The 23,960-nt window shown below is 37.1% G+C and overlaps 1 protein-coding gene across 1 annotated transcript in view; it reads left to right on the top strand.

Annotated features, from left to right (window-relative positions):
- Window positions 1-5,211: 5,211 nt before the first annotated feature.
- Window positions 5,212-23,960, top strand: part of TRIM42 (tripartite motif containing 42) — a 33,676-nt gene continuing 14,927 nt past the window's right edge. The window contains 1 exon segment of the mRNA XM_074877418.1: window positions 5,212-5,350. Within this exon segment, the coding sequence (XP_074733519.1) occupies window positions 5,212-5,350 (139 nt within the window).

The following is a 23,960-nucleotide window of genomic DNA, read 5'->3' as shown; positions in this document are numbered from 1 at the left end:
CAGATAAGCCTTGGTAAAATACCAGCTTTCCAGCTCTGCTCCCATATCAGACTTGTAAGGAAATCATTTAGGGAGCTTTACACGAGGAGCTGATTGTGCTTTGCTGGGACATGTGACTAACACAGTAAAAATCACCATAATGGATGTATATAAGACTTGATAGGCTAAGGATGCAAGCCCTTGGTGGAAATGGGTTTGCATCTTTCCAGAAATACTGTAACAGAACAGCCTGATATTCAGGAAGTGAAAAAAGTTACTTTTCATATACAATTTGATTCATTGATCCAAGGCAATTTGTTGATTCTTGAGCATTGTGCAGATTTGTATGTTGTTTAGAATGTGCTTTCTGTAAACTCAAATTATTAGATTCAGCAGTAGACTGAGGACTATAACATCACAAAAAAAACCCTTCCCCACTCATTTACTTTTTATAAACCAAGTTTTTTTAACCATTGTAAGACTACATTATGCCAGTGATATTCTGTAGTATACTAGAAGAAAAAATCCCTCTTTTTAACTCTTCAATATTACTAGTGTCACCATATTCACTTGCTCTTTCCATCCATTCTGATAAAGGTTGATTATTTGCTTTCAATAAATCACGCCCATTGACAATGCTGGCAACTTGACACTGATTGCTACCTGTGATCCAGCAGCTCATGATTATGAAACTCTTTTCTTCTAATATCTCTCTCTGAAATGTACCATTAAAATTACATCATGGATCAAAAACTAAACGAAAGGCTAACTGGCCTCTAGTATTATTTTATCTAATAAATAAATTAACCTTATCTGTTTCCAAGTTAAGACAGTTCTGAGTTAGAGGAGACTGACACCACAACTAGATTTGCTATCCTGAGTTTATTATAAACCACATCCCTGTAAGATTTAACATAGGGTTTTTTTTGTTTAGTGATGAGAGCCTTTTAGAAATACAGTTATTCTGCTTTCAAAGAATAATAAAAGCTTGCTTCATACAGAAATACAATTTTGGTGTTTGTTCAATGTGTCAGCAGTATTTTCTAAAGAAACAGACATCATTTCTCTTCCTACAGCAGCAGCATTTTCATTTCACTGATGTCTGGAGAACTTCAGTGAATCATGTTTTTGATCTTGTTACAAATGTCTCTGCTGAGCATTTGAATGAACTGAATTGTTTGTAAGAAACCAACGAAGATGAAGTTTTACTGTTCTAAGGGACAGACACATTTTAGAATGTAAATAGTTAAAAGAGAGAGGGAGAGAGAGAAATAACTATAATGTTCTCAGAACTATAAAAGCTATAATGATTGAAGAACTAATCAAGGATGGTAACAAGTTGTTCTGCTAGATGAATAAAAAAATCACTCACTATTCCATGCAAAACTGTTGAATAAAGACTGAAAAGTTATCTCTGTTGTCATAGAGTAAGTTTACATTTCAAGCAACAGCTGCATTTAAGAACCCCAATGGTAGAGAAAACATTTAAATTTAGGTAAATGTAAAATAGCAGGCTGATTTGTCAGTTGGAATAAGTTAGTATGGCCTCACTGACAAAATTAAAGTCACTGAGAGATTTGGTGCAAGTCACAGAAAAAATATGAATTACGCTGTTTTACAGAAGTATCACAAGACCAGCACAAGCAAGCAATAACTGCTTCAGTTTTTGTTAATTTCCCTTACTGTATCTTCTATCTAGGAACCTGCATCCTTTATCGGACACATCATGTCTTACTTTGGTCAGGTACTGATGACTCAAGTCATCAGGTGTGGAGAGAGGAAATGGGAGTGCTGGAAGATAGGTGCCTCTATTATATTTTATCTGCTTGTTCTACATGCATGTGTTAAGGAGACAAGTGCTGAAACCTATCCAGATGAGAGTAGAGAGACTGCTTGGACCAGGAAACTTTATCTCTGCTGCCTTCTAACAATCTTCCATGGCCTGATACGAATTTCCTAGAAGCCCTTTGACTCGCTGTATGCAACAAAAGTCACAGGAGGCAATTTGCCCAAGAGTAAGGTGTGGCCAAGCTCAATTTTATGGATGTTGATGCATAGCATCCACTGGTTCACTGCAGTGTCTCACAGTTTACAAGTTGTATCGGAATCCCTTCAGAACCTGGAAAGGGCATTCAAGCACATACATAGGTTCTAAAAATCTAAGATTCTAGCAGAAATGCTCTTAACCATCCTTGAAGTTTTGCCAGCAGCACAATATTGTATAGATATTTCCAAGAGATGGAAATATTTTTAAAAGTGAAATCTGGAGCTAGTTCTTCACCAGATAATTAAAAAAAAGGGTAACAAATACCTTAAACCTACAATTTTGGATTGCACATTTTAGAGTTTTTTACAATGAAGAGAAAATAAAATAGATTGTCACAAAACTTCTTAGTTAAGCACTTAAACACATGGGTGAGTAATAGCAGTAAAATGGGTTACAGAGTGAAGAGAGAGAATGTCAGCTCAGATGATGTAAAGTATCAATTATCAAAACAAAAGTACAGAGATAATGGGAATAAATCTCAGAACCAAAAGACAAAGTGAAACCAGAAAGTTTTCCCTGCTCCTCAACCAAAAAAATTGCAGCAGACCTACTGTGAAGCCAGGTATGAAGTCATACAAACAGAGGCAACAAGAAGGGAGTATTTTAATCTGAATGAGTTGAGTGAAATGAAATTTTGGAGACAGAGCAGGGATTTTTAGATAATTCCATAGGTAACAGTTATTTGCTTTTCTCAGATGCAAAGGACGTGCATGTATCTCCTGGGTTGTGCATGCATCTTTATTTCATGCACCAGTTGACAGGGATGTATGAGAACTATGCAGCTTCTGCTACTTAAAACTGAGTTACACATCAGAATATCTTGATGATGGAAGAAAGGTGGTAGGGGGACAGGGCAAGGAGACACAGAGAAGATTCAAATCCTCTGGCATCACTTTATTAAATGGCATATGTCCTTCTGCCTTTTTTTTAAGGGGGGAACATGAGGTGTCTTCTCAGGAATTCAGTCTGAGGCATTGTGAAAGGGGACTACACTTCGCAGTGTAGAAGGTTAATATGAACCTATCTAAAACTGAAATGTGGCAGGTGTAATCAGTCAGCATCCAGACAAGGCTGTGCAGCAACTTGGATAGAATTTTCTCCAGCAGCCCACGCGCACTCAGCACACTGCACATGATGAATACAAAAAACAGTGTAGCTGAAGATCAAATGTTTGTCCTTTCTTATGCCACCATGTGGCAGAGCACAGCTGCATGCAGCTCTGTGCAGTTGAATGTGTAGTAAACTGTCAGTGCTCTTAATTGAGTTACTGAATTCAATGACACGCTAAAGTGCCATTCCCTGAGCTATAATAGTCTCTCTTTCTTACAGTCTAAGATGGCTTTGTCTTTATGGTTGCAAAATGAGTCTATTCCTTAGCAATGTGGCATGTGTACAGAGGACAAAAAAAGAGTCCTCCTGCCTGTGTTTAGGAATTGTGGGCATGAATGTACATACAATGATATGATCGCACTTCTGTTTTGAAACAGGACTGACTATATGTGCAATTCCGTCACTGAGCATCCCATTACACCTGCAATGATTTCAGCCTGTGGGTGGACTGGACATGAAAGATCCTGCACCTGCAATGTGAAGAACCGACTTTAACCCTTTCAACTTCAACCCTTTCAAGTGTGTCAGATTTCTTGGAGACAATTGGCAATAATTGGTGTTGCCTTAATGTTTTTCGTGTTTTAAAAGAGAGTAACATAATCTTTTAGGTCCTCAACTATAATTGAAATTAAATTTTTCTCTGAAGTGACTTGTAGATTTCTTCTGTAGTGTATTACATCCCCAGGCCAAACCAGGGACTGGCTGGAGATCACAGTTCCCTCATGGCTGTTCCCTGGGGAAACTAGGACATGATCAGGAGATGATGCTTGCATGTGGCAGGACCAGCCCCAAAATACAGTTCAGAGGGGGTTAGGTCTTCCAGTTTAACTGTAGCTGAGATCATCAACTGTTTGTCCCAAGATGAGGTTCCACAATATAAATTATCATGTAATATCCATGCATTCAGTGCAGGGCCATAACTTGGTTTTGAGTAGGATGCTTTATAAAACATTCTTGAAAACTAGGTTTGCCTATTCTGCCTCTCTTTCCCTAGATTTTAGCAATCTTTCTTGTCTATATCTTTCTAATCTGTTTTTCTCACCTTCACCTGAAAGGTGACTGCTTTGGAGGGATAAATGATGAGATAAATCTCTGTGGTGTCTGAAGACAATTCTGGATGAAAGATGCTGCAGGAATGCAAGTCACTGCCAGTACTGTATTTCTCTGTGTTATGGTGTTTTAGCCCTATTGTATTCTCTGTTTTTTCCTTTGCCAGCTATTTGCACACATGATCTCTTCTTTCAGTCATGTCCCTCTTCTCTACTTGTGTTTACCCTGCAATCTTTTCAACCAATTAATCTCCTCACTATTCATTTCCTACTTAAAAACCCACTGTTTCATGGTGATTTAAACTGACAGTAATGAGGACAACTCTCTAACTATGCTCTACAAGAGAAAACCCTTTGTTATTTACCAACGTGTAAAGTACAGAGATAGGTTACTGCAAAGAAGAGTAAAATATGCCAGCGTAGTATGTGTGGAACCAGGATGCCACCTACAAATGGAGTCACCACCCAGGGAATGGTGTCACATTAAATAATTGGCTTTCATTTAAAATCTTCCAGGTGACTGAAAATTATCATTGCTTTTGGAGCTCCAGTTCTATGCCCAGTACAAAAATCTTCTTCAAGATGTAATGGACAAGATACAGAATAGAAGTAGTTCTCAACCCAACTTGTAAGGATCCTTGTTTGCAAAGAAGACTTGGTTAGTTCTCACCATAACAGCTAGAACTATTTTCTTATCTTAATCCAATAATGGATATCTGTTAGCACCAGAAACAATATTTTCACTATTAGGTACTACTACTATTCAAAGGAAGTCAGGTAAGATCTCCAGGAGGCCTGCATGGATGAAAAAGGAGCTCCTGGACAAGCTCAAACACAAAAAGGAAGCCTACAGAGGGTAGAAGCAAGGACAGATAGCCTGGGAGGAGTACAGAGAAACTCTCCAAGCAGCCAGGGATCAGATCAGGAAGGCCAAAGCCCTGATAGAATTAAATCAGGCCAGGGACATCAAGGGCAATACGAAAAGCTTCTCTAGGTATGTCATTGATAAAAGGAAGACTAGGGAAAATGTGGGCCCTCTCTAGAAAGAAAGGGGGAGACCTGGTTACTAGAGATATAGAGAAGGCTGAGATACTCAATGCCTTTTTTGGCTCAGTCTTCACTGGCAAGGGCTCCAGCCACACCCCCCAACATGCAGAAGAGAAAGGTATGGAGACTGGGAGAATGAAGAACAGCCCACTGTAGGAGAAGATCAGATTCGAGACCAGCTAAGGAAAAGTCCATGGGACCTGATGAGATGCATCCACAGGTCCCAAGGGAACTGGTGGATGACGTGGCTAAGCCACTATCCATCATATCTGAGAAGTCATGGCAGTCTGGTGAAGTTCCCACTGACTGGAAAAGGGGAAACATAACCCCCATTTTTAAAAAGGAAAAAAAGGAAGACCCATGGAACTACAGACCTGTGAGTCTCATCTCTGAAGAGTTGGGGTTCTTCAGCCTGGAGAAGAGAAGGCTCCGGGGAGACCTTCTAGCGGTCTTCCAGTACTTAAATGGGGCTACAGGAAGGGTGGGGAGGGACTCTTTATCAGGGGGTGTAGGGATAGGATGAGGGGTAGTGGTTTTAAACTGAAAGAGGGTAGATTTAGATTAGATATAAGGAAGAAATTCTTTCCTGTGAGGGTGGTGAGGCCCTGGCACAGGTTGCCCAGAGAAGCTGTGGCTGGCCCCTCCCTGGCAGTGTTCAAAGCCAGGTTGGACGGGGCTTTGAGCAACCTGGTCTAGTGGAAGGTGTCCCTGCCCATGGCAGGGGGTTGGAACTAGATGATCTTTAAGGTCCCTTCCAACCCAAACCATTCTGATTCGAAACAATTTCCACAGTAGTCACCAAAACCACAGAGACCCTATTCCTCTCCAGAGGGATTTAAGCAGCTCTTTTTTTTTTTTTCCTGTGTTCCACATCCACAAAACAGTCTTATGAGACTTTTTCCTTGAAAAAAGAACTATTTGTTCATTTTGATATTTTGGCTTAATATAGAGTTCTTAATTATTTTCTATCAGTGGTTTTCTTGGTATCCTAAAAACTCTGAAATCTGATAATAAAGGCTTAAAGTGGAGGAAAGAAAAAAAATTCTGGAAGAGAAATATGTTCTTCTTCAACTGTAAGTATTTTGTCATCATCAACTTCCAATACATAGTGCAGCACTGTTGATGGAAAACTTCTGACCTACCCTACTGGCTCTGCATCACAAGATGTGTTTAGTATTTATGGCTACATACAGCCCCTAGATTTGCCCTAGGTTTGGGCAAATTATCAAGCATCCCTGGACATATTCCCCTTTGGAAATTTAGGGGAAGCAGAATCCAAATCTATCTTTAAAAAACACTGGAGCACACACACATTTACCAACTGTGGAGAAAGTCATTTGGAAGAGAGTGTAGGCTAGAAGGCAGGAGGTAGACGCAGCATTACATACATTTTCTTGTTATGATAAACAAGAAAAATATTTCTTCCTACACTGCATTAGATGCACACTTTAATGCCGCTGGACACTTCTTTCCCCTTACCTTCTTATTCAAGCAGTTTCTCTAGTTTTTGATGACATGCTATGAATCTTCAAAAGGGAAAACTTAAAATGCCATCAAAAGATTATGACTTTTGGGCTTTATTTCAAACCATTTCATCGGGTTAAAACAAAATCAGGAGGGAGAAAAAACCACTTTCCTCTAGAACAGTGTTTCTTACTCTGGCCTCCTTACAGGTTTTCCCTTGCCGTCTTGTGAAGCATTTGATGTCGGTCACTGCTGGCAAGGGCGTGCTGCGATAGACAAATGAGTGGTTTGATGCAGTATGGCAGTTCCTATACTCCCAAGTGATATAGTCAAGAAAGGAGCAGGAGCTCTTGCACTCACAAATAAGATTTTACTCAAATAAAAAATTCATTTTAATCCTACTGTCAACTTCTCACTGCTAAAAAACACCTCCTCCCCTCAACCTGCCCCCCAAAAGTTACAGGTTCATGAAGACTGTAGTAATTCTTTTCATATCACAAAGCTCCAATTATACTAGATGATTTTAAATGAAGCTCTGTGCCTCTCCTTAAATTAACAAATATTGCTGTTTGAGAAGAGGGATGAATATACAAGTAAGCCCGGTCTCACTTTAGGCTAGATGTAGAATAAAAAACTCCTGTTGCTTTGTAGCTGCAGTCAGGTGAGCTCTCTCAGTACTGCTGCTGCAACACTGTAGCTACTGGTTCCAACAGTACACACAAACCACTATCTTGGGTCTTACTCTGCACAAATCACTACCCTGTAGATTGCCGTAAGTTCAGTTTTGCTCATGCATGGCACTCCTGCATGCCACTCTAGAAATATATCCCTGCTTTTCATGTAAGTGTGAAGAAAATGGTGAGGAGAGTAAGCCAGAAGAGAGCACACAGGAAGGCTGAGCAGTGGTTCAGCTCTAGAGGCAAGATTGCTTATCCTGAAAAGCAAAGGAAAAACGCATGATACTCCACTGGACTATGCTGCTGTCATGTGTAACCATCATTTATTTCTCTGCCAAATGACTGCTCTAAAATGATAATTTTATCCCAGTGTTCACTGCAATTACTCCAAAGTGTCCTTGACATAGGAAGGTGTCTGGTTTATAAAACACTGTGACTGGCAACTGTTTTTAACTGTCTAAAACAATATAGAGTTTGCCAAAACAACAATAAAGTCCTGCAAACATCTTCTCTGAAAGGTTTCATCCTAATAGCTAGAATTGGAGCTGACGCTTAACAAGGTATGGTTTAGGCAGGGCTTGCTTTTTTGCACTCTGGGCAGGAAATCAATTAGAGGTTTCATTTCCCTTTTTTAAGAATAAAAATTCAAAGAATAAGTAATCTCTGTTCTAGTCAATACTACATTTTGAAAGAAATTTATAGCATAGATAAAACATTGCAATCAGACCCAGAAGCCACTGACATAAGGAATAAAAACACCACCAACAACTGGCTTCTTTCAGGATACTGGGTAAACTATGTATTGCCTCAACATAAAAGTCCTCCAAACTATGGCAGCTCTTAAATATAGCTTTTCCACTTATTTTAACTGAGTAATAAACATTCCTCCCCTTCACTTCTTGCTTAGATTATTAACTCCTCAGGGCTGGCCCAGATTGCACATTTGTACAGTGCTTAGTCTATTGTGGACATTTTCCTCTCGTGATTTTGGGAGCAGCAACCATGTACAACAGAGCAACTCTAAAAAGTCTAAATACTCATACATGTAACTTCCATTCAATGGAATGGTTTTTAATCAATTTCTTGTGGCTTGTTTTGAGTACAGTAGCTGCAGGAAGTGTAATTTTTCACTTTGAGAATGAAGAGGGGAATGGTCAGGCAGTTGGACAAGATGATTGTGTAGGTCCCTTTCAATTGAACTGTTCTATCTATTAGACTCTATTAGAATAACAAATTGAAATAATTGTGTAGGTGGGGTCTAATTGCAGGGATCTTATAACTTCTAGTGAGCAGGCGGAATACCTGAATACCGACACATTTGCATCGGACAAAATAATGTATTAATTTGTTGTTTCAGACAGAAAATGGAAACAAAGGCACATATACAAAAATAAAGATCTCCAAAGATGTTACTTTTGTATTACAGTTTTGTTTTCCAATAGAGAAAGAGATGGAAATGTATTAAGCTTTACAATACTCCTAGAAAATATGTATAAAACACACACACATATAGCAAAGTATATTAAGATTCTGATACACAAATATGATGATAATGCATACACTTACTGCATATGCCATAGAGGATACCTTTCTTCTGCTTCAACTACAGCATCATCATATTTTGCTAAAGAAAAACCCTTGTACTCTCACCTCAACATCATTGATCAAATAAATGAAGATGCACATTGATCCTTTTGAAGAATAGGGATAGAGACCACAGTAATATTTCCAGAGGCTTTGGGCAAAAGTGGACAGATACAGGGCTTTGAAACACATTCACTTAGTGTGCCTCAGAGTCCCAACTGCCTTGACGTATGATACACACACATTTTTAATATCTGATTTACTATCCACAAAAAAATTAAAGATACGAAAAGAATGGCTTTTTCTGGAAATACAGTTCTTACAGTTGACTTCCAATTCTCATCTACTACTACATTTTTCACTCTTTTAGTTCATATTTTCCACTACATAATAAAAAACCCCTAATTGAATGGCATTTTCCTTCTTAAGTATCCTACATCACTTCATCCAAAGACCCTATTTTCCAGATCAGTTTCATCTTCTCTTCCTCCTCATGTATCCTTCTCAGTTCAAAAAGTAAACTATCAGCCCTAGCTATTTTTGTCTAGCTTCTCCTCTGCTCTAAGAATTCTCTTTATCTTGTCCCCTTAATGATTCTAAATGCCCATAGGTCTCTACCATCCCAACTTCCAAGACGTCTGGGCATTTAAACCATAGGGTCTCAGTGCACCTCGCAACTCAAGCGCTTATGATCTGCCCTTCTTCAAATGCAATACAGAAGGTGTGAGGGAAATATTCCATTAGGACAGCTTGCCAGAGAAAAAAAAAAAAAATCAAACTGATTGGGTACTGTGAAAAATTCTAGACTGAAAAATAGTCAATCTCATGGTAAAAGTGCAATGACATGTTAATATAGCAGTGATACAAAACAATCTCCAGAAATCAAACAAATCCATGTCTAAGTTGGGAGCTACAGTGAACTTCACTGTCTCCCCACCAGGAGATCATATATTAATCTCTAGCTAGTATGAATTCACCTGCTATATGCTAGACAAGAAGTAAGTAAAGGACAGTAAAAAAACCACCACCAACAACAACAAACATGAAAAAAAAACCCCAGTAACAATTTATACCGTAGCTTAGCTGGGTCATTTGTGGTACCTTAGTGGTACAAAATAACTAGACATATATCCTTTTTAAACAGCTGCTAGCTATTTTCTTCCCTTCAAGAAAATGATTGAACTGGACACCAAGCTGTAAAAGTCCTTTAATCACACCTGAACATGGATACCATAGAGAGAATAAAAAAGTTTTTCACATTTTACTTTCATTCTTGTTCTAGTGAGCTATGACACCTACTGTTTCTAATCCATCTTTTCTCTTACCCAGAAAATGATTCACTATATAAATACACACACATGCATGTAATCACAGTAATTATCTAAAAACTGAATAGATCTCCTTGAAATTGAGAGCTTTCATCTTTAATTGAACCAGGACTTCAGATGAACAACTTCACATACCTTCTCATTTTCTTTAGGCAAACCCTATTCCTTTGCTAAGTTTTTCTTTAGACAACAAAGCTGTGAGGAAGCAGACAAAGAATTGTGTGTGACTTTTTTTCTGGGTTTTGTATTATTTTTATAAGCCTCAGTGGCATTGCTGGGAAGTAAGAAAACAAACAACAACAATAAAAAATTATAATGTCATTAAGGGCCTCTGAAATCACATTGTCAATGTAAAGGAAATGTCTCAGAAGTGTGTTTTTAAAGTCTCATCATTTAGGAATGCCACTGATAAATTCTCATAACTAAATAGTACCGCAGATACAGCACTTTCCAGCTAGTCTATGAACTAACTTTGCACCAACTGAAATTTATTTTTGATACAATAGATTTAATTAGGTAGACAGAAACTACTGTGTACCCATGAATAAATCTTTGTAATAGTGACTTTACATTGATCTTTTTTACACAGGCAAGAAATCAAGTTATGCTACATTGATATAAATCAAATTATAGTGAAAGTCTTGGAGAATTCATCGATGGGTATGATCGATTTTTTTAAAAGTACATCTCTGAGGTACAACTTTGTGCATCTTGGTTCAAACTAGTCATCAAAGAACATGTTAGAAATCGTTCTGATTTCTTTCTTTGCTTTTTGCTCTCCACACTCTTCCCTGCAAAAAAATTATGGAATTCACAGATCTCCTATATCAAGAATACTATGATATTAGTGCTGAATTCAAAACATTTTGCAGTTTCTATTCTAGTGCACTTGGTTGTATCTGACTGTAGGTATTTTTTGGTGTCGTGTGTTTTATGTCACCTTCATTCTGTGTTTCTTCTGCAAAACTTATATTTAAATCTTGCAGCCCTTCACCTTGCAAGGAAAGAAAACAGATTACCAGATCTATTGTGCCCTCCAATTCACAAAACTGTGTAGATGTACATTATTGTTAATAAAATCCTTATTGTTGTGCTGCCACTAAAGGAAACAAGTAGGGGCACAAGGTAGCGGAAAGGGGCAGAAGGGTTAGAAACACACAGCAAGAGCTAAAGGGACACAATTTTCTTAGAGAATAAAAGGTGCATCTCTGTGTGATCTATCAGTTCCTCCTGCTGTCACCACAAGGTGACCTCTGTGCTTTCTTTTCATTTTGAATACGCCCCAGCTAGGTCGATGTTATACTTCCTTCTGTCTGCAGGTCTCCCACCAAAAGATTAGCTACCAAAGGCAACTCAAAACAGTAGGAATATTTTCTAAAACAGCTGAGACAAAACCTGGGTTAGGAAGCAGACAACCCAGTTTTGACCTCAATTGGCTGCAGCTAGATATGGATTACAAAAGGTTGAAAGATGTTATCAATTTTTTTCATTCCTTTCACTGTTAAAATTTTTTGGTACTATTTATTAGTTCTAAGGTAAGGATAAAAAAAAAACCCAAATGCAAACACTTCTTATTACTGTGCTATACAAATGTTATAGGGAATTTGCTGCTGAGAGATGAAAGGCATGGGCTAGGCAGAATATAGTGTGGGCAACCATAGCCTGCACAATGTATGTCTAGAAGAGTCAACACTTTCACTTTTCTTATTCTTGCTACTCTCCATAGGAAGAGAAAGAAAATAAAGGTTTCTTTCCTCAAATAAACATTAAAACCTTTTTTTTTCCGTAACTATGAAGTCCACAGAGTCTTCAAGTAATATCTCAGACCCCGCATTACAACTAGGTAATGTATTTGCCTTTACTTTCTCCTGGTTATATGGCTCTGCCTTTGCTAGTTACCTTCATTGTCTGTGGTACTTTTTTAATGAAACAGAAGGACTTGAATGTTCTTGTTAAGCGTGAAAAAGAGCACTTGGCAAGTCCACTGGTTTTAATGGAGCATGTCTTTCAACTGTCTGTTTCTACTCATCTGGAACACTCTGGCATTGTTCAGCATAAAAGCAGTATTTACTCTGTGCCAAAACAAAATTAAGTGGTACACTGTGATCTCACCCACGGTGAGGGATTTATGGTATAAGGCATTGTGCAAAAACAGAATAAATTATGTGACTGGAAAACTTACAAAGCAAAGAGACAAGATGAGATAAGAAGCAAGGGAAGATAATGTGTTAGAAAAGATTCAGGGGTCTACTATGGGATATTGAAACTGAATTGCCAGTGCCTTAACCATATTTCAAATTTTGCTGTCTTTGACATTACCAAAACTGTTCCTTCTCCGACTTTTTCTATTCCTTATCCATTCCCCTAAAGGGGATGATGATTTTTTAGCTATTAGGATAAGATACTTTGCTGAGAAACTCAGTCCTTTACACTTATCTCTGCATTGGCTTATTCAAAACAAAAAATATTCTTCAGTTTAGCCATTTAACACATTCCACATTCAGCAGCAGCAATCTGACAAACTGTACAAAATCATACTCACTTGAGCTTGGGAAAGGGGCCTGATAGTTGAATCTTGACTCCTCTTCCTGAAACTTTTTACACATGGGTGGAATAGGATTCATACAAAAAGCTAATAATTTCCACAAGGAACAGGCTGGAGGATTGTGCACTTTGCCAATTTATAAGCAATTGGCCACTGTAGTGACCCAAGGTTATATCTATGCTCTGTTTATTAACATGAAATATTTACATATGGAATTAATTGAATTAGAGTATTTTTTTGACTGATCAGTTCATTTTGTGCTGAAAAAAACAGTAAGAGGTAAGTGGAGACAAACAAGTATTATTAAGAAACAGTCCACAGTGCAGGGTAGGAGGAAATAATTTAGAAAAAAATCATTTAATGATGTGTATGAACAACATTTTTCTCTTGACAAATGTTTGTTTACTCTTCAGAGAAAGCTCTTCCAAATTATTTCTCAACTTTAAAGAACTGTTTCAGAGTAAGTTTACTCACCAGGTCATGTTCTTGGTTTTGTTTTCTTTTTTATTTTTATTAACTTTAATATGCTTAGATGATCTCCTTGTTAGAATATTTCTTATCATTTCTGTGCCACTTTCCCTCAGAAAAGTGAAGGTATTCAAATGCTTGGGTTTGTTGGTTTTGGGGTTTGTTGGGGTTTTTTTAGCAAGAGCTGTCAAGTTATTCTTTCCTTTCCTTCTGTCTTCTGAAGAAAAAAATGGCCAACTTTACTGAAAAAAAAAAAAAATCAACTGTCTGCAAAGGCTTGATTTCCAGGGCCAGGATGGGGTAGCAACTGATGAATTCATATAGGTATACAGATCCAGTGAAATGCTTGCCAAACACTGACATTGATTCCCTTCCTTTAAGGGAAGATGTGATATTCTAAAGAAAGTTAATGGACAAATATTGTGGTTATAAAAAGAAAAGATCTTTCATCAGCCACGTAAGAGAAAAACTTGAGTGTTAGAATGGAAGTGACTGAAGAGTAACAAGAAAAAGTTGTATTATATGGGAGTAAAAAGAATAGACACTACACTCTGCAAAGTATTAACTTGCTCTAATTTATACTGAAACCTGAAAGTGTTTATTATTTTGCTAAGTGCTTCAGAAATCTCTAATAGATGTGGAATAGATATCTGCTTGTATCATCCGAACAGTACAATTAATGCACTGGTTAGGCTGAGAACACACAGCAGTGAGAATAATTTGGTCATGTCTGTGAAAGGATAGCAGACAAGTGTCCCAATTATACCAAACAGGCCTTACAGGTATGTAAACTCAAATGAGCTTGGTATACTGAAACCTGAACCAGAGCAATCAGTATAGTCCAGGAGTAACTCCATTGAACAGGTGAAAGGCAGTCCTTTTAGAAAATCTGCTTGTTACAGCAATGGCATGGAACTAAACAAATGTGGGGAGCTTTGCAAATTATTGTTATGCTCTAACCTCTCTAACTCATACTGTGACATAGTTTCATCATGCACTGTATGCTGTATTAACTTCGTTGTCATAGAGATAAGTGCAAATCCAGAGAAGGAAATGTTTACAGTCTGCTGTCACCTTCTAGATTACTCTACATTATGACATCTAATGTATCCAGAGGTAAATCAACAGATTACAGACAAGGATAGGAGAATGTGAACATTTCACACTTTGGGTTTAAAATTAACCAGATTTAAACTAATCTTTACTTCATAACTTACTGACATTTATAGTATGTAAGATAAAAAATGTCTCATCACCTTCATTCAAGGTACTACTGAAGCCTTATACTTTTCTTAGACATGCTGCTTTTGTGTACAAAACAATGATTACAGACAGCAGTTGCAATAAAAGTCATCTTCTGTAAAAATTTACAACACTTACTACACAAAATACCAGCAGTTACAATTTTAAGTCACTGAATTCCATAAATAGTTTGTAAGTTTTGTTATGTATTTCAAAGATATTTGGTATTTATGAAGTTTGTTATACTAATAACTCTGAAGACTAGAATCTTCTATCCATGTCTTCTTTTATTCTCCCCCACCCCATAATGTAGCTTAAAATGTTTGGAACAAAGTAGACTTTAAAAAATGTGTTTCCATTGTACAGATACATATTTTTGTACATATATGCATGCATACGTACATAAATAATTAATTTTAAGGCTATAAACTGTATTTCACAGTTTTGGTTTTCCTTTTTTTAAAAAAAAGTAATTTACAAGCTTCCCATCTTAATAATTGCAGGGAACAGGAACATGATACAGTATTCCATTTTCTTTGATTCATTTCCCACAGATCTTTCAGGTGACTCTTTGGTCAGCTGAATGAGGTAGCAAGAGGTTGACATACAGTTTCTTCCTTACAGTCTTTTGAAATATTTCATAGCCAGGTTTCTATTTCTGAACTGAATTTTTCCAATTTTGCTCTAGTTCGATGGCTAGCATTCATTGAGGGTATATGGATTGTGTACTCACTACAAACCACAGTGTGGTCTTTAAGACAGATATTAAGGATAATAAAAGAGTAAATCTGGAAATTATCAGTTTCACTGCCAGAACAAGAGAAAGGTGTGTATAACCTGGTATTTCAGAATGATGCCTACTGACAGGAAAAGTGATTCTTCATTTACTTTACTGAGTAACGTCATGTTGGCACACCAGTGTGCTGATCTTGCCCAGACTCACTGTTCAGTGCTAGAAGTGACTTGAGACAGTATAAAAGAAGGATGAGGAAAGTGCTGGTACGTGATCTGGTTCAGTAAGAGACAGCTCTACCCTCTGGTGGTTGGGTAGCAGCTGTTCAAGCCTGGAAGTAAAACTAATTAAAATATTGTGAGAAGATGAGGAATTCAGTGTATGGTTACTGATGTTCTTAAGAATAAAGGTGCATTAAACATTACACACAAAACAAGAATTCATTAGAAGAAAGTGTGTTCATAAAGGAGGAACTTTGAAAGGCTGTGATAAAGCTAATACTGTAGTCACAATTAGACCTGACAGTGTCACTGCCAGCAGAGCAGTTAAATGCCTGTTCATGGCAAAGAGAGATTGCAGTTACTATGTAGACCTTCAATCTGAATGTAAAAACTTCACTTATATAGTTGTTTCTTTGAAAGGAATTTCAAGCCAGACTTTGGATAATACTGAGGCACACAGACTACATCACACAGACCACCATCCCTCTTCCCCACCACCCCAAACATGCACTTCAATGTACAGTTCCCCACATTTTACTAGACAAATACAGCTACAGCCAGTAGGAGAGGACAGGAGTTAAACATCCTGAAATTAGCAAGTACTCCAAGATTCAGTTTGTATCTTTACATAAAAAGCCATTTTTTGGTTTGCCACACATTATGACTAACAATGCCATTCCCAGACATTTAGGCCTCACTTTTTCCCTAAAATTTCTAGAACAGGGTTCAGTCTGTACAGACAACTTAAATTCATGTAAAGAGTCTGTTAAGTTTGCTTCTTGACATGAAATGCCTTCACAATAATTTTCTCTGCATCGTCCCAAGAAAAACTGAGAAGAATAAGCTTTAGCCAAAATAAGAAGTCAAAATATTCTTGAAAATAAAGTAAGCTTTCCTTCTAATCTCATTTTTTTTGCATGGTAGTATTAGAAGTGTTTGCATAACATTTTGGGTGAAGATATTTTTTGTTTTTACACCATCAAGTATTTATGAATAACCTATCCCCAAACTTTGCAAATTTACCACAACTTCTGAATGAAAAGAGGTTGCAGTGATTCATCAAGAATAAATAGGAAATATGATACCGGATGTGTTAAAATCGGCTACCAACCACTCTATTTGATAGATCTTCAGAACTTTGCTTTTGTTAATTCATTATCATCCCAAACTCACTTTAAGTGGTGAATTAGCTTCAGGTTCATACAATGTCCTAGTCTATGCCTGGTCTCCCTAGACTCTTGTAGTACAAACAATTACTCATAACAGCTACTTATGCAAAACAAATTGCTTTGTGCTTCACACTGCCTTAGAGGATACATCCTACTGCAAAATGGGACTAAGTGCTAAACTGTCTGACACAAGCAGTCTTTGGTGTCTTTAGAAGAAAGGTCATCAGCTTGCTCCAAGTATGGAATCCCTTCCAAGTATGGAATAAAGTAATAGCAGGTTTTGTAATAATGCATTAAATGGAAATATTGCAACACAAAAGATGAGTTCAGAAGAGGGAAACCAAATTGTATACAGAAGCTGAGAGAGCAGGAGGGACCTGCAACTTCTTTGTTAAGTGTCATGATTCATTGTTATAAAATTCAAAATGAGAAAACACACAGATATAAGGATATAGTATGTAGAAGTTGAGGATTCAGAGAAACTAAAACTTCTTTGTGGAACTGGAAATAATGACAGATTTTAAAACATTCCCTAGGAATAGCCTCCAATCTCCTCATAATTTGTCTGATAACAGTTTAGGAAATTAGTACGGTCTGTTGGTTTCACTATTTGTATTTGCTTTCCCCTTTCTCTATTCAATTTTGGGCCATTCTCCAAACATTTGTATTTGTACACATACTGCAGGACAATAAAGTGACTCTACCTGGTTGGCAGACAGTTCCAGAGGCTCCATGCTCTATAGAAACTCGTGTTAAAGTTTCTGCCCCAAAGCAGACCATCTCAGCTTTATGTAAACTAAAAGGCAGACAACTAAGATTTAAGAACTAAGTTTTAAATACAATAGAGAACCACATCTCAGTGAGGCCAAGGAGTCCAGTTTTGGGGGCAGCTGTTTTCCCAGAGTGGAGGCAAATAGCCAAGGCCAAACTTGCAGTCACACACTATCTTAACAGAAGCCTGGTAACGTCAGCACAGCTCACACTCCAGCACTTACGCTGATTCATCGGGGCTCTTCAAACACAGGCTCCAAACTAAGGAGTCCATTATGCAGAAGCGTGATTTTTTAATTGATTTGCTAAATCAAACAACATGCATGACTGGCCCATAATCCAACATTTAACATATTAGCATCTATTATAGTCATGAAATATTAGAGTAGATTAAACATGGTGGGAAAATGTTATTCTCTTAAGTTTCTTTCTTTTTCCACATTACTAGTTTTCATCAGCCATGTACCAAAAAGAACAAAATGACTGTTATCCCAATCCGAAGAACACATAATTACAGGGATAGATACTATTTCTTAAATAATCAATTTCCTTGGTTTCTAATGCCTGCAAAAATAAGAAAACACTACCAGGACAAGTGCTCTTCCTTTGTTTACTTTTACAGTGAACAGATTTAACTGTCTCATCAACTGTGTCAACTACTAAAGTGAATGTTCCTGTCACGGATTTGAGATACCAAGTCCTATAAAGATCACCCTTTATTCTGAGTTGAGGCCTGATCACAGCAACTTCAGGAGAACTTTTTTGTGCAAATTAGCTCCTGTCAAACAGAGTCACTTTCATCAAATCACAATTCACTGATGTTTCTGGCATATAGTTTTTATGCACACGAGTATTCTCATGTGACATAAAAAGGAAACCATATGTTTGGATTCACCTTCACTTCTCTCTGCCATATGATCTTGTATTCTAGTGACAAAATGCTTTTAATGAACAGAAAGTGTGGAAAACTATTTGCAAAAATGGGTCAAAAGTAAAATACTAAGCTCAGTTTAAGACTAAAGATCTGCATTGATACAAACATCACACTTCTATATGAATTAACATATGTTGCTTTATTCCATAACACGAGTTTCCATGAAGATAGTTCAGGCTCCAAAAATTCATTTTGCTTTCTTGTTCTGCAAGCTTCAACAGAGATCAAATGAAAAAAGCACATCTTGGGGATGTCAGGAACTTATTTTAAATGCTGCTTTGCCAATAGCTTAAGGGCAACTACTTTTTAGGGAGCCTAGGAAAAGACTGGTTTTCAATTAATAAAATATTAGCCTTTCAATATGCTAACTACTTTTTTTTGTAAGTAGTAGGTGAGCTTACTCCCTAAATTCAATACTTTTTTCCCCCCTAACAGAAAGCTGAAAAATAAGTGTTAGACTTTATCACTGACTTGTCACAGATTAGTGGCACATACACCTTTCTGAAGTAGAACATAAGTCTATATTCTTAAATTGTAACTCCACAGATATCAGCAGCACATCTATATACTGTACTGAGAAAGAAAACAAGTCAGTCTGCTTTTCCTGAGTCATATATGCATTTCTGTAGATTTACAGTTAAATCTCTGGCTAGTCTCTATGTTTAAGAACATAAAACAGTACTAGGATTGTTTAATATTTCTCACATTACACTGATACAAAAGAAAATGAGTTTCCTAGTGGCTGCCCAGCTATCTTTATGCTTTTCAGCCTATCCCATTCAACGTTGCACTTTCTAGTCTCAGAATTTGGAAAGAATCTGCTGTTTATAAATTATACCCATCTTAAACACAGTTGTATGGGTTTGGTTAGGGTTTTTTGGGTTGAGGTTTTTTATTTGTTTGTTTTTTCAAACAAAATTATGCAGTGAGCAGAACAATATATAACTGCCATATATAATTCTAGGCTTTAAAGCACTTTTCTGACTGCTTCTGTACAGACTGCAACACAACTTCCAATCAACTGTACAACCAAATATTTTACCAAAAAAAAAAAAAAGTGGTGGACTATAGGATGTACTTCAAACTATTGCAGTGTGAGCAGCTCAGTCGTTTTGATACCTTGCTTTACAGTGACAGTTGTATTTCACAGTAGACAAAGGGCTGGAACATCATATGCAGCACAACAGCTGTACTTCTTCAGCTCAGGTTCCTTTGAACTTGCAGCTTAGTTCAGTGGGAATTCAGCGACCAGAACCTTCCACTCCCCCAACAGAAACATGACAGAGGCCCACAGCTGTTTGTTTAGAATGCAGTATTTCCTCCTCCCATTTTTACATGTACTTGTAGAGCACAACAAGCTCATACAAACATCAGGCAAGCTTCTTTGCTTTAAACAATGATTGTTTATCCCATTTAAGCTTTTTAAGGGAAACTCTCTGTATAAAAAGTGACACATTGAGATACCACTGAAACTATTAATTTCTGTTCGAAGTTACCCAAGAAGCAGGTCTGCAGAATAGAAGGAAAGCTGGTGTTAACTTGCCATTTTTATTCAAGGCACGTTTTTAAAAAGAAAGAAAAAAATCATCGCATTTACCCATTTTTAAGTTCAGTAGATGGTAATCATAGTCTGAAGCCTCCAACAGATTACTCGAGGAAAAAAGATGATTGTAAACATTAACTGGTGTCTGAGTTATTTCTTTAGGCGGGCCTGATTAATTTTCCGAGTGCAGTAGCAAAAACTTTGCTTTCAAATTTTTGAGAGAAAATACAGCAGAAAATGAAAGCACAAGGAAAAGCTTATTACAAATAAACGAAGATAGGCTCATATGATTGACACTGGTCTGATTTTTCATCTGCTGCTGTTTAGATGAAGGAATACTCAATCCTTCTGTTCCTCCTTGTAAAGATGACACAAAGTCAAAAAGTTTTTATGTGGAAAGGAAACCTTTGTCTTCACAAAGCTCAAGATACTTCATTAAGATAATTTTAACCAAAATAAATCTGGTTAGGACAAAGGAAGAACTATGTTAATTCCTTCCTAAGGATAAATACACACTAATAAATGAGAATTAAGACAAAACCCTGATCTGACATCTGCTAGTGCCACACCAATTGCAACTCTGAGGCAGTGACTTGCCTTGTTCGACATCACATTTCCTCACCATCACTTGTGAATAGCAAATCAAGTACTCCCTTAACACAGAAAGTGTTTTCTTGACAGGCTTACACTCTGCACAAAAGGGCTCACAATATTACCAGCTTTAATGCCAAAACTATTCTTATCCCATTGAACACGAAGAACGTCTATGGTGTTCCTCCCACTCCCTGGGGAGTTTGCCAGAAGTCAGTTATAACTAAGAAGGAATTTATTTCCATTTCCATTAGGTACAACAACTTTTATTCCCCCCAAAAGCAAAAGCCTTGTACCTAATAAAAGTAAAGTTATACAAGGAAAGATAGGGAGGACTTCAATAAAATAAAACTATCTACAATAAACCACAGTAATTTTTAAGTAGTAAAGATCTCCTGTGTACAGTGCTATAGTGCTCACAAGACCAGGGAGGAAAAAGCTGAAAGTACAGAAAGAATATCTTCTACTGACTAGGACTAACTGCACTAGGGATGGAAGTGACTATCAAACTATACTCTACTGTTTGTATCTTACTCAAAAGATCTGAATACCCAGTTTTATATCAGGTCTGCATATAAAGTGATTGAATTCTTTAATTGATGGTAATCATCAGCATTAATCATCATGTAGCAGAAAAACAGACAGATTTTCCTTGCCTATTGCACCCTGCAGCATACGGGAACTTCGTGCTATTAATCCTCCTCTGCTTGATCTCCACTCATTTATTGTTGGTCGATGGATTTTTTCAGATCAGCCAGTGAACATGTAAAAAGTTGACCAGCATCTACTTTGTGTAAGAACAGAGAAGCAGGTTCACAGGCAACAGGGAGCAATAAGCAATTTTTTTCCTATTTGAAACAAAATTATTTATACCAGCTTTCCTACTCAGCTCCTTTGAGATTCTGGTCACCAGCCAAATTATTAGAATTGTATGGCAACAAGATAAAAATTGACTGAAAGAAAGCCAACTGAAAGAAGACAAGTGAAAAACAAAGGAAGAATCATCATTGCTGGAAAGAAAGGATCAGATACTGGTCATGGAAAGGAACTGAGACATATGAAACATATCACTGAATGAAACTTAGCTCCTTAACTCACATAGCTTTGGGCCCAAACCTATGTGAGGTTTTTTTATTTAATAATGGGATTATGTATAAAAATATGAAAGATTACAGGAAAAAAACATGTGAAGCCACATAATTTTGTATGACATTTCAAGAGCATAAAGTAAAGCTACAAAACACTGCAGTATAATATCAAGCCACATTTCTATTATTAATATCAAAATAATCAGATGCAGCCTTTCATGAGACTGATTGTAAATTAAAAAAAGGAAAACATCAAACTAGCCAAGCACTATCCAATATACACACAGACAGTGTAGAATGACCTAGATTTGTGACATTTTAAAATTTCAGTCTACTACAACAAGCAAGGCATCCCACGTTGCACTATCAGTATTCTATTGCAGGTTGCTCCAGCACCATTGAAAGCACTGCAACCTCCTGTGGGCATCCCCTGGAAAACAACATGTGCATCTCAGGAGGTGAGCTCAGTGCCTAACATCTTAATTAAATGGAACAGCTTCCAGTATTCATCATTTGGGGGGGGGGGGGGGGGGGGGAAGGTAGGATTCAACATAAGGAAATCTCATGACTTAATTTACTAAATTAGTCCTTTGCATGTATATAGCCTTCTTGGGTCTATGAATCTTGAAGAGTTTAAAGTATTAAAAATTAAGCCTTGCAACCAATATCCTAAAAGAAAGTTATGCATCAAATCTATAGCACAGAGAGGTTACGTTATCTGCTGAAGGCTGTAGATCAAACTGCAGCTTGTTTTTCCATTGCTCACTTTGAACTACTGAGCAGCTAACTGTAAGAGGATAGAGGAATCATTGACCACTGTTTAATATTGTGTTCATTTATAATTCAGCTGTTATTACAGTATGCTTTCATTAAATGCCTCAGCTGTACAGTTATTTCTACTCCTGAAGCTTTATAACAGTTTAAACTCTCTCACTGTTTGATACAGTCATTTTTAACCTAAAAAGGATTTCATCCTGTTATATGTTTGCCTCTGTCAATTCTTCCATCTCAGTGTCATAATCATGCTTTGGAGTAGACTCCTTTCATAGTAAAATGTTGTAGACAGTACTGAGATCAAATGAAACCCAAATTCATTCCATGACATAATCTTAATAATTCAACACATTTAAGAAGCCATATCTTTTAGCATTGCTATTTCAGTGAGAAGATGGTGGCAATCAGGATGCAAATTCATTTTCCTACCTGGAAAGCTTTATCATTCAGGCAGAGAAGAGAGGGAAAAGAAACTTAAGTGACTCATGTATTCCCACAAGTAGTGCCTGCTGCAAGTGAACTGCTTGTAGATATAGTATACTCTGAAGTTCACCATGCAAGACTTTTGGCAAATTCTTATTAATTAATCTGAAGAAAAGAGGATTCATTCTATAAAGTTTCTTAAATGGATAGTATACTACATTTATTCCCACTAAGTAATGTATGTACATTAATAAAAACTCTTTCAGATGGCATGCTCAATTTTTTGATATATACTTCTATTTTCCAAAAGAAGTTCAGCTTTTAGATCTCAGCTTATGAACGTGGTGAGCATTGCTATGTCTTGAAGTACCATTTTGCTCTGATAAAACAGTCCCTAGAATGTGTCAACAGGTGGAAGTTTTTATTTCTTGATACTAAACTATCTTGCTACAGCATGAATTATATTATCCTTCTATTTGAAGGAGATATGGGCTAAAATCCCCAATAATCAACAGCAACCACCACCAAACTGAAAGGTCCATGAGGCAGACATGGAGCACACTAGCTAGTAATAACACAGTATTTTCTGCATCCAACAAGGAAACAGCAAATTAAGTTAATTCCATTATAATCACCTCTCACTGTAAGCCCAATGATTGTAAATGCTGCATCATTTTCCACTTACAACAGCACTGATACATTTGGTCCGCTACTATAATACAATAATAAAAATACTTCAGGGAAAAAAAAATTTAAATAGTTGTACAGCAACCTATGCATCTAGGCAGAAGCATTCACTCTCTAAATAATTGAATGAAAAACAGTCCACAGTGGAAAACTTTCTTCTCTCCTGTTATGTAAAGTAGGACATAGAACATGTAAAGAGAGTCCTTTACATTTCCAAAACACCAGACAGAGAAATATCCAAAACTTAAATTGGAAACAGAAGAAACAGCATAAGAGACAGTCTGTTACACTATAAAAAGTGGGATTTCCACTGAGAAATACTCTTCATCATTTGTGCATCCTTAACCTTACTACTGATGAGAAAACTGGTAGAAATGAGTCTCATGCCATTACACAAAGTTTTCTCTGATATTCTCATAGATGAGGTGTATTGGGTTTGCGTGGCAAGGTTTTGGTAGCAGGGAAGCTACAGGGGTGGCTTCTGTG

The sequence above is a fragment of the Strix uralensis genome, chromosome 9 (genome assembly GCF_047716275.1).
Source record: "Strix uralensis isolate ZFMK-TIS-50842 chromosome 9, bStrUra1, whole genome shotgun sequence".
Taxonomy (NCBI): Eukaryota; Metazoa; Chordata; class Aves; order Strigiformes; family Strigidae; genus Strix; species Strix uralensis.
This window is presented reverse-complemented; position numbering and strand designations above follow the sequence as displayed.